Genomic DNA, 13376 nt, shown 5'->3' with positions numbered 1-13376 from the left:
AAATACAAGTCTGTGATCCATAATAATGCTTAATTCAGTGAAATAGTCAATATCCTGTTGTCCTCTCACATAAGAATCCACACACATATTTGTTCAGATTTTGATCTGTGCATATTTCTCTCCTGATTCAGACTAAATAACATTTTCACCGGAAAAATAAATATTATTGATAGAGGATTCATATTTTAGCTGCGGTTTATAGTTAAAAAAAATTGCATTCAGTTTGGACCTTCATTCTGATGACACCCATTCACTGTCAAAGGAACCAGAGCAATTGATATAACCCTAAATTTCTCCAGATCTGCATCTTTGTTGGAAAGTGAGAAAATGTTCAACAAATAAAATTTTTTGGATGAGCTATTCCTTTAACATGCCTTCAGTAGGTGTTTGAGAACAATTTGTGATAACTTTAACCATAACAAATAATGCTTGACAGATCAGTAATTAATGTAAATTTTTAAGGTGCACAAATAATCTGTTATAAATTTGTAACGACTGGGGTGAAGGAGTGGCAGGAAGCAAGTGCGAGGTTAAGGTAATTTAATGAAAACAATGAAACAATACAATACTGGGACACAAATAATGCTGGGAGGAATGCACAGTCCAAGATGGTGGTGAGGAATGACGAATCCGGAAGGCGGAGGTGAGTTGGCAGCAGGAGAGGCTGACACAGGAACTGCGAGGAAGTGAGCCGAAGATAAGTGGTGTTGCTTGGTGGTGGGTTGCGTAGAGTGGACGGGGTTCCGGGGAAACATGGACATCCAATGCAGAAACACACAAGAAAGCAAAGCACAGGTCACAAACATGAAACAACGCTCTCATGAACACAAGATGCTAGACAAGCCAACATATAGGGATGAGTAATGAGTGACAGCTGTTGCTGATGACAATTAACGGAGACGCCCACAAACTAATCAGTGTTGACGCGTAACACACAGACTTCACCCACAAAGTGCAAAACCCAGAGATCACGGTTTACCAACCGTGACAGTACCCCCCCTCTAAGAACGCCTCCTGGAGTTCCCAGAAGGGCCTACCTGCTGATTGTAATCATCAATAAGGGAGTGATCCAGTATGTCCCTAGCAGGTACCCAACTCCTCTCCTCCAGACCGTAACCTTCCCAGTCCACCAAGTACTGGAATCCTCGTCCCCTCCGTCTCGAGTCCAGAATACGATTAACCGAATAGGTCGGTTCCCCATCTACAAGACGTGGCGGCGGGGGAACCGGGGTAGGCGGATTAATACGTGAATAAAACACGGGTTTCATTTTGGATGCACATTATGTGTTTGTAAATTTGGCAGTAAAAGTTAATTGTTTTGGTCTTGGTTGAGCTTGTGTGTAAAAGAAGTTCAAGCATTTAAAATGTGTTAACTGCATGCATTTTGTGTCAAAGCAACAAGAAATGTGTTAATTGTATAGCCTACACAGATGGATGTAGTTTAACTAACTGCATTAAGCGTTTAGAAAAATTGTTATATGTCATAGTGATTGTAAAAAACTGTCACATGAAAATGGAATGTTGCTTTGTCAACTGGCTGAAATAAAATAAGTGTAAAGATGTTATATTTTAAGTTGTTCATTTTATTTGTATTTTTTAATTTTAATTTTTAGTTTTAGTTTTTGTTAACAATAATAACCCTTGCATGCTGTCATATTTTTTCTGTAGGCCACAATTATCTTTTTTAAAGAATCTTCAGAATATCTTATCACTTAAACTCTAAATTTTAATATCAGTACATATTTGCAGCAGTCAAGCTACACAAAATGCAAAAACACAGTAAAACACTATAAAACTCAAATCAATATGACACCAGAAGTCAAGGTTAAGGTACAATGTAAATCATGTTTGGTCACAATACATGCAAGAAACAAAGATGCTTAAAAATATATTATTGATGTCCACTCTAACGTTTTAACATAGGTTTGAATTTATATCTTTAGATCAATGTTTAATACATTTTTGTCTTTTTTCCCCATCTTTCAGATGACTGTAATTTGGAACTGGGATTTTTGGTGGACAGTTCAGAAAGCGCCAAAGACAACCATGCTCAAGAGAAGCATTTTGTTGCTGATCTTGTTAGCAGGATACGAAACATCCATCTCCAAACTGGACAGGGCTTGAAATTCAGCAGTGATCTGGTAAGCTCATCATGCACCTCTGGGAAGAAAGGCACCAGGGTGGAGCCCCTTTGACTTTTGCCAGGAGGAACACTAGATCTAGGCAGAGGCACTGGAACCACTGCCTCTTTGCAGGCAACTCCTGGACGGTCATTCTCCCACAATGAGAGCACGACCCATCCACAAAGGCTGCCTCAGCATGCTTAACAGCCAGACACATGAGGCAGTGATCGTGAACATCAACCGGTGCCAGGTAACAACTGCATCCAGAAACCCATGACTGCTCTTTTAAGATTTGTTCTTTTTATGTGCTGAAGCTCAGGAGAGTTGGCTGCCTGCACTACAAACAGGGGGTAGTGCATCCAGATGTGTGCAATCCACTCGACAAGGGATCCTACCACTGCTGAAGAACCGTACCCACAACACCAAGAGCTCCAAAAAGCTTGCTGAAATCGTTCAGTCTTCTTCTCTCAGAAGAGTAGTCAGGAGCTCGGCTCCGAAGTGAAAAGCTGAGTATGTGTTGCACCTGCTGCCTAATTATACTCGCGCTGCGATCAGCGGCAGCAGTATGCACTTATCACATGCCACTGTGCATTGGCTCGTTTAGTTACACTCGAAGTAGATTGGTCTCTCTAAGATCCCGATTTTCAGTCAGTACCGATGTGACATGGGCTGCATCCGAAAAATTAGGCAGGTGACTTGCAGCCTTGCTGTCTAATCAGGCAATGACTTTGCAGGCAGCGTTTTTGCCCGAAGGCACCTCATGAAACGAATTGATTTCGGACAGGCTTCTGAGGCGGAGTAATGGTTTAATGATCTACAGCAAAATATAGAGAGCTTTGGTGATAACTAAGTGGATATTTCATTACTGCAATATTAATTTCTCGCTAGAAATTACATAAAAAGTGAAAACGTTGTTCAGAGACATTCATATACACACAAACTGACCACCGACCGCAACTTTCAGACGACCATCTTTATTTTTTGGCTTAACTGTCACAGAATGGAACGCACAGGATTGTGGGATATCAAAATCAGCGAAGGATACATCTATGCTGCCTTCAAAAACCGGCCAGATGAAGGCATCTCAGGAGACAGGAAATGAAGCTGACATTGATTTCGGACGTGCCTTGATGCCTTCCTACCTTGGAATGCGACCTCCGAAGGCAGCATTTTTCAGTTTTCGGATGCAGCCATGGACAGTGACCGACTGAAAAAGAAACTACAGTGACCAAGAGGGGACATTTTGGGTTCACGTTTTGTCATGGCCATGGCATACTGACTCGTGGGAACGTGATAAAATGTTGTGGCTTCAAAATCCTATGTTGATGGAATGACATATTTTTCTTGTTGCTATGAATTTAATGTGTAAGCAAACCTGCTTGACCATAGCAACCTGATATCATCATTAATGGATTTATTAATATTTTATTTTGAATTAAGAAATGATTATATTATAGAAGTTAAAAGATTATTAAATTATATTCATTATTTTAAGAGGCCTAGGCTACTGGACAGCATTACACACAATATATTCAGCATTTTAATGAAGCTTATCATGAATAAATGTTACATAAAGTACATAAAGAACATAATAAAATAGGCCTTCAAGAAAACATTTTTATCCATCTCACAGCCTTGTAAGTCTGTTTACTGATTTTCTGTTATATTTTTATATTATTATTATTAGACTATTTTTATTGGTAATGCTGTATACTGGGTGTGGGGGGCATCACTAGATTTAGTCATTTTATGACATTTAATTTTTTACTTATTTAAAACTGCAAAGTCTGCTGCATAAGCATGCGCAGGATGTGTGATATCACATGGATTCCTATATTATCTTGTCATCAAATTGTCTATATTTTCTGCTCTCACTGAACTCAGTTCTGGTACGGAGGCTGTGATGGGAACTGGAACCGCTTTGACACAGAAGAAGAGTGCAAAAAGACATGTGTTGTTGTGAGAGCAGGTAAAATACACACTTGAAATAAACTTTTATTTAGTAAATGAAAACGGACACCAGTTCCTTCCATATAGTCACATTCTTCATTCATTTCTTTGCATTTAGGAGGCTGATATCCATTTGGATACTTTTCCCTTTCTCCTCACACTCAAATATGATGGATCTGCACTGAAATACACAAAGTATATGAAAAATTGGTAGGACAGGAGATTTCATTGAGAGTAGGTAGTTAATGAAGCACAGTGCTTTTCATATCACATCCTGCAGAACTGTGAAGAAGCAATACTGTAATATTGTACATGCAACATTCTTGAATTGGCATTAATGTAATAAATGAAATGTAATCTGGATTTTGAGAACTATTTTGTCAGTGTAATAAAGCTTGTCATTTTGTATCTTGTACTTTTTGTAATAAAATATTTTGTACTTGGAAAAATGGGCTGGCTGCTACACTGTCAACAAATCCAGATGTTGTGCTGGTTATAGTAAGAGTTATAATGAGGTAGCATGGCATATGTTCTGTATTGACTTTGAGGTTGCACTCTGCCATCTCTTAGAGAAAAAATTTTATTAGCAGTATTTTGATATTGTGATGTCTGAGAAAGCTGAAAACCCACATGCTGAATAAACCTCAGCTAACCTTAGTCAATTAAACTGGTATGTTTTTCACTCGTCATCATCAATATCTCCTCATGCTTCCTCTTTAACAGTTTCACACATCTGTCCCTTATGCTTTGACTTCAATTGCACATGTCTCCTTCCACCAACACATTTCTGCCTGCTTTAATTTGAGTATTAGTATGTGACTGGTGCTCTCCTCTGAGCCCTGAGATCATTCTAGAACCATTTGATAGAGTTGGGAAAACGAAATCCTGCATATTTATGATGGCTCTTTTGAATAGCACTAAGGAATCTCAAACTATTCGTCTGAGTTGTATTTATAATGACCCCAAATACTGTTTAACCAGGAAGAGATCATCTTTGATATCGTTTGTACATTTGAGGTTTTTGTTTTTTAGCTGTTTTCCACACAGAATTTGCAAAAAGTTTACCTTTAGAGGTACATCTGGTGTAGTAGGTTTAAAAGGTCCACTTTGGGTGGTAATATGTAACCTCAAGGTACTACCTTCAACCTTTTATTGGTAAAATATGTACAAAAATGTCCCTTCGAGGGTGACTTTGAAGCTGCTGTATCCCTAAAGGAAACTTTTGCACTATTAATTGAGAGTGCACAAGTATGACCAGCTACACTAAGAGTTTTGTCTCCTCCCAGGATCTGACGCATGCATAATAAAGTTCACAGCTGAAAATGGCTCATCACCTGTTGTAGTCGCAGCTGTCTCCAAACACTGCTAGTTAACCCTTCATTTATGTGGGGAATTAAACTCAAAGACACTTGAATATAAACTTGCGGACAAAGCATAGAAGAAAGGTCTGGGATTGGTCAATTTTGCCGAGATGTAAGTCTCCTCAAAGCTTTATTCGTCCTGTCCCGTTGTGACAGCTGCTGTCTAGAATGGCCATCACACTGGGATCCCTTTCTTCACAACTAAGATTGAGGGATGACAGAGGCAGTGGGGGTGGGCAAGAGCGAGAGGGTTATATTTAGAATGGCAGGATTAAATAACAGCCTCTGCACTCTGGGAATCTTTTTAGCACTCTGTCCTTTTCCAGCCTGGCCGGTGTGGCGAGCAGACCTGGAGCCACCTTCTCCCCTTTTTCTTCTCTTATCCGTCAATTCCCATCCTGAAACGCAACAGCATGGATCCTAAAGCCATAAAGGATGAGCTGCGGCTGTTCCAGAGCACCTTGCTTCAGGATGGACTGAAGGAACTTCTGAATGAGAACAAGTTTGTTGACTGCACTTTGAAAATCGGCGACCGCTGCTTTCCCTGCCACCGCCTGATCATGGCCGCCTGTAGTCCTTACTTCAGAGAGCTCTTCTTCTCTGAAGATGGCAAGGAGAAGGAAAGTGGCAAGGAAGTGATTCTGGATGACGTTGATCCAAATATCATGGATATGATCATCCAGTATTTGTATTCCGCTGAAATTGATTTGACAGATGACAATGTTCAGGAGATCTTTGCAGTGGCGAACCGATTCCAGATTCCCTCAGTGTTTACAGTATGTGTGAACTATCTCCAGAAGAAGCTGTCTCTGTTTAATTGTCTCGCCGTCTTCAGGCTCGGCCTGGTCCTCGGTGTTCCCAGGCTCGCCATAGCGGCACGCGATTTCATCGCTGATCGATTCGAAACCGTGGCAGCTGAGGATGAGTTTCTTCAGCTGGCACCTCACGAGCTCTTGGCTCTGATTGGTGGAGACACTCTTAACGTGGAGAAGGAGGAGGTTGTGTTTGAGTCGGTGATGAAGTGGGTGCGCAACGACAAGGCCAAGCGTGCCAAGAGTCTGGGCGAAGCATTCGAGTGCATCCGCTTCCGCCTTCTTCCAGAGAAGTACTTTCGGGAGAAAGTCGAGACCGATGACATAATCAAGGCAGATCCAGAACTCTTGAAGAAGCTGCAAATCATCAAAGAAGCCTTCAGTGGAAAACTCCCCGAGAAGAAACCCAAAGAGAAGAAGGAAGGAGAGGCTGGAGCAGAGGAGGAAGAGGAGCTGCTGCCGGGATACTTGAACGATAATCGTAGACTGGGGATGTATGGACGAGACCTGATCGTCATGATCAATGACACGGCCGCTGTGGCGTACGACGTGGCAGAGAATGAGTGTTTTCTGGCTGCCATAGCAGAACAGGTGCCAAAGAACCATGTGAGTCTCTGCACCAAGAAGAACCAGCTCTTTATCGTTGGTGGCCTGTTTGTCGATGAAGACAGCAAAGATTCTCCTCTGCAGTGCTACTTCTACCAGGTACAAAATGATTTTAAAACAAGGTGCTGGTGTGATGGTAACCACACTAGTTTTCTTAGTTAAACTTGCTTTACCAGAAGGGATCTCTATGGTCTTCACCAAGAGGATCATGCTGGTCCACTAGCTAGACAAGGACCAGTATGGAATCTTTATGATCTTTTCATGGATCCTTGAACTGAATCTACAAACGTCAATCAATTTCCTTGGTACTTTAAAAAAAGTTAACTTTTTTCTTATGTCCTATATTTAAGGTCTCTGAAGTAAAGTCAATTAATTTTATGCATATGGTTTCAAAGAAGTTTTACAGAAAATCAAGATGTTACTATTAATAATATCATATGAATTTAGCAGATTAGAGCTGGGTGATAATATAGTTCAAACCTTGCGACAACATAATTTAGTAGTTTAGTTTATATATTACCATATGCGAAAATACTGTTTATATGCAGATATATCTAAATTAGGTGATAATGTAGCAACATTTGATAATATATGAAAACATTATTAGTCTACAATATTATAAATTTGTTTATAAATGAAAAGGAATCTATATTAATAAATTTGTTAATTATTAGTTAATGATAGCTACTCTTAAACCATATTGTATGGTATTATTGGAAATTATTTGTCATTTTAAAACTATTCTATCATATCCAGCTGGACAGTATTGCTGCTGATTGGAAGGCAATGCCTCCTATGCCCAGCCCTCGATGCCTGTTCAGTCTGGGGGAATCTGAAAACCTGCTGTTCGCCATCGCTGGCAAAGACCTGCAGACCAACGAGTCCCTCGACTCCGTCATGTGTTATGACACTGAGTATGAATTCAAAAGCTTTGTCTGTCCAGCTGCTGATTCTGCCCATCACACTTGACTGCTGGCTCGGATCTGTGGCTTCAATAGTATTTCATGTCATTGCAGAAAGATGAAATGGCACGAGACCAAGAAGCTTCCTCTGCGTTTTCACGGCCATTCAGTTGTCTCGCATAACAACATGGTGTACTGCATCGGAGGAAAGACAGATGACAAGTAAGTGTGTGTGTGTGTGTGTGTGTGTGTGTGTGTGTGTGTGTGCAACTAAGATCAGAGGGGTTAAGGAACATATGGTGCTTGCAGCTTTCTGTGATCCATCAAAGTTCCTCAAAAATCTTATATACAATGTGAAACTTAAAGGGCTCTTATCATTAGGAACAATGATGGAACTTTTTAGATCAAACAGCTTGATGAAACTTTATCCTCAGTCCTAAGCATTTATTGACTTTTATTCACAGCTATGACTAAACATCAGAAGAACTAGTAAAAAGTAAAGAAAATTTGCCAAACTGTGAACTGATCTTGATGTGTAGCACCTACAGCTCTGCATGTTTGAAACAAGTGGTTTAAGATTAAATTGATATAAATACATAATAGAAAATTATACAATTATACATGTAGTTATAAATGAAGAACAGCCCCTTTTAAGTCAGGTAAGTCAGACTGAGATGAAGCCAAGCTACTACATTTTAGAAAGAAAGATAACACTTTTTTTAAAGTAACATGAACCAATGTATATAAAAAACTTAAAGTGAATAAATCTCTTTTGTCTCTCACAGCAAAGCTCTCAATAAAATGTTCATGTACAACCACAAGCAGTCAGAATGGCGAGAACTGGCTGCTATGAAGACGCCCAGAGCGATGTTTGGTGCCGTAGTTCATAAGGGAAAAATCATTGTAACTGGGGGAGTAAATGAAGACGGACTGACGGCTTTATCTGAAACCTACGACTTTGGAACAAACAAGTATGATTTATCTCCAGTGTTATTTAGTTATATATATATATATATATATATATATATATATATATATATATATATATATATATATATATATATATATATATTGAACTGGTGTTTATTTGTATAGATTTGTTTTTTATTTTAGTTCAGTTTGTTAAAAAATTTAATGTGCTTTTTCTTTTTTATTTTAAATATTTTCATTTATTTTTGTTTCAATTTTAGTAATTTTAGCTTTAGGTTTTATTTATCTTTATTTCACTTTTAGTTTAAATAACATTTTATTTCAGTTAGATTCCAAGGCAACATCTCTAATTTAGTTTTCTCAAGTTTTTCATCTAATTATTTTATTTTATTTTATTTCAGCTTTATTTCAATTATTGAATTTTGTTTAAAGTTCTAAATTTAGCTAACAATAACAACTAAGAAACAAAATAGATTCTATGCAATTTACAGGTTTGCTTGTGAAATTATTGAAATTGCCTGCACTGCTTCTGCATGTAATTACATTACATTAATATTACATTAATTAATGTAATGTAATTAATATTATTCGTTCTCAGGTGGGACACATTCACAGAGTTCCCTCAGGAGCGCAGTTCGGTGAATCTCGTAAGCACCGGAGGAAACCTCTTTGCCATTGGTGGCTTTGCTATTGTAGAGCTGGAGGACAAAAACATCGGACCCTCTGAGATCACTGATGTGTGGCAGTAAGTCATCCTGATTCAGTGTCCAGCTGTTTCTGGAAGTGAAAATTTTTTTTTTCAATTTATTAGTCAAGTTCCAAGAAAGTGCCCTGGAATAGATCCAGCAGAACTGAATGTCAGTTTATGTATTGACCTGTTTTCTTTCACAGGTATGAAGAAGACAAAAAGACATGGAGCGGCATGCTGAGAGAGATGCGCTACGCTTCCGGATCGTCCTGTGTTGGTATGCGTCTGAATGCTGCCAGGATGCCCAAACTTTAAATCAAACCCTTTTTATTTTTATTTTTAACCCCCTCTGTCATCATGTGACCTTTGACCTCAGCACACAGCTGTCTGTGGCCAATTATATCTAGTCTAAAATGAGAAGCCAAGGGAACTAAACCCTTTTCATAAAAGTGCAAAAGCTTTTGGGTTCCCTAAAGTGTTTTACTTTTACACTTTAGACAAACACAGGTTAATGTGAAATGTGTGTGTATGTATGTGAACATGAGCCATTTCTCATTTAATGCTTTGACAGAACCATGCAAGCAAGAACAGGCACATTTCTGCATTGTTATTATACTGTAATAAAAATGAACCCTAGTTCTCTACTTCAAAAATACTAAAATATGTGTATTTTTTTTTTGTAAAATAAACATTTTTAAACCATATCAACTTGTGTGTTTTAAGCACATAGATTTCTCTGGCTGGTCAGTTACATTATTTTAAATGCAACATGTTTGTAGTAATATTTTTTTATTTTCAAGTTCACCTATCACAGTTTCTCCATGCATCCGTTGTAACACTTCTTTCTATATCACTATTTGATATTGTTTCTATAACCTTTTACTAATTACTACATTATATACAATATATAAATTCATGTTTATTTCTAGCAAATAGAAAATATAGTTGATACAAAACAAGTTATTTATTTTTTTGTTTTGTTTTTGTTTTTTGCTGCTAGTGTTTCTTTGAGAGCTTGAAGTCAATGCTTCACAAGGTTTCTCCAATGCAGGACTGAAAGCCTCTCAGTAGTGTGGTCTCTTCTGGTCTGTATATCTGTTTAGAGGAGATCTGGAGCGGGAACGATTCCCTCTCACATCCCGACGACTCTTTGATTCTTGGTTGGGAGACCGGGATCGACAGCTGTAGGAGTGCAAAGATCTGGTTCCATTCCTAAAATGATTCACCTCCTGTGTGAGAAAGAATCAGAAAATAGCTCTGAAGATGCAGAAGATGAACTACAAGAAGAAACAGCGTTTAAGGTCATACTTGACGCAAAGCAGTGTTTGCAGTCAAACTGTCAGGAGAAACATCTGACTGTCTGCAGGATGGACAAACATGTCCGTCAGACTCCAGCAGACACGTTCTGATACCTGACACCAAAAGATTGTCAGAAACAGTCTGTTTGCTTCTGACTGATGTTAGTTTGATCAGACACTCACATTCATCACAGGAGCTGCTCCTGCAGCAGGGACTCATCACGGCATCAGTCAGCAGATCCTTACAGATCAGACACAGCAGAGCAGCAGGAATCGGATCGGATGAGGAAGGGGATGAATGCTCATTCTGGGGTGAGAAGGGTGGCTTCTCTTTCTTCCCAATGGCATAGGCATCGCTAAACAGATCAAACACAACATGATTCAAGCAAAAGACTCAAGTACAAGGCAAGACCAAGTACAGTAAACTCACGCATCCATAACGGGAATGACGTATTTCCCACTGCTGTCCATCATGACTCCCTTTCTGTCAGGATCATCCACCTCCACCAGGAAACTACGAGGAATCCCTGCGCATTTCCGCATGCGTTTAAGAGGAGCATGATTTTTGTCCTGTGAATTCATGAATGACATTCAATCTCTGAAAGACTGACGGAGAAACGAGCTCAAGTTCACAGCAGCTGTGATCTCTCAAAGCCCAGTTACCGCATTGCTCAGACAGTTTTTAATGTGATGTCCTGGAATCCTACAGCGGAAGCAGATGTAGTTTGGGGGAAGCAGTCCGATCAGCTTCATTGCGTCACTGATGAATTGTGGAACATGAGCAACTCTCATGGGTCACAGATTCAATCAGATCAATATCTGAACACTCACCTGCTGGAATAATAGCACAGACTGGACTGGTACATCACAGCTTTGAGTTTGTCCTCCTCTGATGCATTTGCCTCGGCCAGATTCTCAGTCTGTTTCACAGGCATTTGGATGTTTTAACGTTTAGCACTGAGACACTCAAACCTCCTGGAAGAAGCTTCTTGTGTGTCGTTGTGGATCAGAGTACATGGTGTATGATATTCAGCACTTATTGTCTTCATAACTACACTTCGTATGCAAACTCTGAAGTTCATTACAGTGCAGCAAGTGTGTGTATTTCTCACTGTTTTCAATACCTTCAGAAGCAGATCCAGTGAAACTGGTGAAGAATCACCAAACTGCTGCTGAAATAAACATGAACACAAGAGGAGTTTTACCTCTGTGAGAAGACACAAGGCTTATTTAGGACAATAGTGAGGTCAGTCATGTAGAGTTTGGAGACCAGAGACATGAACAAGACACACAGAGACATAGATGAGACATGAATGGGACACTTGTCTACGGAAACCAAATCAGAATAAAGACGCACAGCCTTGAACCGCCAGGGAATTAATAATAGTTTTATTGTGTGATGTTCCAGTAATCATACAGCAAATGTAAGATAAAATGCGAGCAGATAGAATGAAAATTTAGTGGAAGTGGGCTTACCTTCGAAAAACAAAAACAGTGTAACATTAAACGAATTAAACGTGGTTATCTGTAATATACTGGAGAAGCCATTCGACAATGTTAGGGTACAAAAATAACCATACGGATTGTCCGAATAATGTTAATAAACATGAATACCAATGCAAACACTTTTCTACATACTGTTTGTGAAGATCCACATGATGGTTCAAGCCAATTACTGCAAAACCAAACAGCAAAGAGTCCAAATGACTAAAACACCAATGACACATCTTCATATTGCATATACATTATGAAAGGTGTGCTTATGTCACGTGACTTACTTGACAAATCTTGTGTTTGTGTATTTGAGCCCAGCAGCAGGGATTCGTCTGATGATGACTGATGTGTTGTTGGGAATGAGAGCTTCATCATCAGTGTATTCTGACAGCAAAAACACCAATAAAAGCATTCGCTTCACTCTCACAGTACCATATTCTTTGAGTGACATTAAATATATCAAAATACCAAGATGGAACCCCATACATGTCATGGTAACTGCTTATTGAACATAAAAGCATTAATTAATGTTCTGAAAGTTTAAGGTTAGTTTATTGCACTCACCCTCATTGGTTTGCGCGCAGCTGATCTGCAGACCACAGAGCTTCAGTCTCTCGCGCTTCATAATTTGTTGTTTTAACTCTCTCACAGTGATGTGAACGCTTTCAAACGGGATCGTGTCGTGAGAGAGTTTACTTCGAAACTTATAATGAACACAAGGCATGTTTACACCGTTCGGATTTCGTCACACAAAACAAAACTGGTCTAAACGATCACAATTGCGAAGGGAAAATCCAGCAATCGGTCGATTAACTCAGCTATCAGCTCAATAATCGTCGCAAGGTGCTGATAAGACCATAGATATTTATACTATTTATGAGACGGTCAGATTTACAGAAAACGCAAACAGAACGTTGCCATGGATACTGTTCAAACGCGTCCAAATAACATCCGCCATGACGCAAGACGCACCTGAATGCTGAAAAACTTGAAATTCTGTAAATACGTATTAAAAATATGTGAAATAAGATTTATAAGTACTGATCTTTAAGAATAAATATTAATATGAATAATTATTCATCTTTATTCATATGGTTTAATGTATTTTTGTGTGCTTTTTAATAAACCAATTATTATATTTTAAAAAAGCTATTTTAGTTTAGTAACAGTTGCTTCCTTGTGCTTCAAAACTATTAAATATTATTTTGTTGC

The 13376-nt window shown here is 38.9% G+C and overlaps 2 protein-coding genes across 2 annotated transcripts; one reads left to right on the top strand and one right to left on the bottom strand.

Annotated features, from left to right (window-relative positions):
- Positions 1-5744: 5744 nt before the first annotated feature.
- Positions 5745-10076, top strand: LOC132090934 (kelch-like protein 41b). The gene is made up of 6 exons (XM_059497700.1): positions 5745-6951; positions 7609-7766; positions 7869-7976; positions 8540-8725; positions 9283-9429; positions 9576-10076. The coding sequence occupies exons 1-6, from the start codon at positions 5848-5850 to the stop codon at positions 9685-9687; spliced, it is 1815 nt and encodes a 604-aa protein (XP_059353683.1). The 5' UTR covers positions 5745-5847; the 3' UTR covers positions 9688-10076.
- A 269-nt stretch (positions 10077-10345) lies between these two features.
- Positions 10346-13172, bottom strand: LOC132160625 (E3 ubiquitin-protein ligase RBBP6-like). The gene is made up of 10 exons (XM_059570266.1): positions 12729-13172; positions 12449-12548; positions 12309-12345; positions 11795-11842; positions 11502-11590; positions 11334-11430; positions 11101-11240; positions 10854-11026; positions 10681-10784; positions 10346-10601 (listed from the first exon to the last, which is right to left on the bottom strand). The coding sequence occupies exons 1-10, from the start codon at positions 12886-12888 to the stop codon at positions 10437-10439; spliced, it is 1113 nt and encodes a 370-aa protein (XP_059426249.1). The 5' UTR covers positions 12889-13172; the 3' UTR covers positions 10346-10436.
- Positions 13173-13376: the final 204 nt, after the last annotated feature.

The sequence above is a fragment of the Carassius carassius genome, chromosome 17 (genome assembly GCF_963082965.1).
Source record: "Carassius carassius chromosome 17, fCarCar2.1, whole genome shotgun sequence".
Lineage (NCBI taxonomy): Eukaryota > Metazoa > Chordata > Actinopteri > Cypriniformes > Cyprinidae > Carassius > Carassius carassius.
Note: the sequence above shows the minus strand (reverse complement) of the source record. Positions and strands in the feature narration are given on the sequence as shown.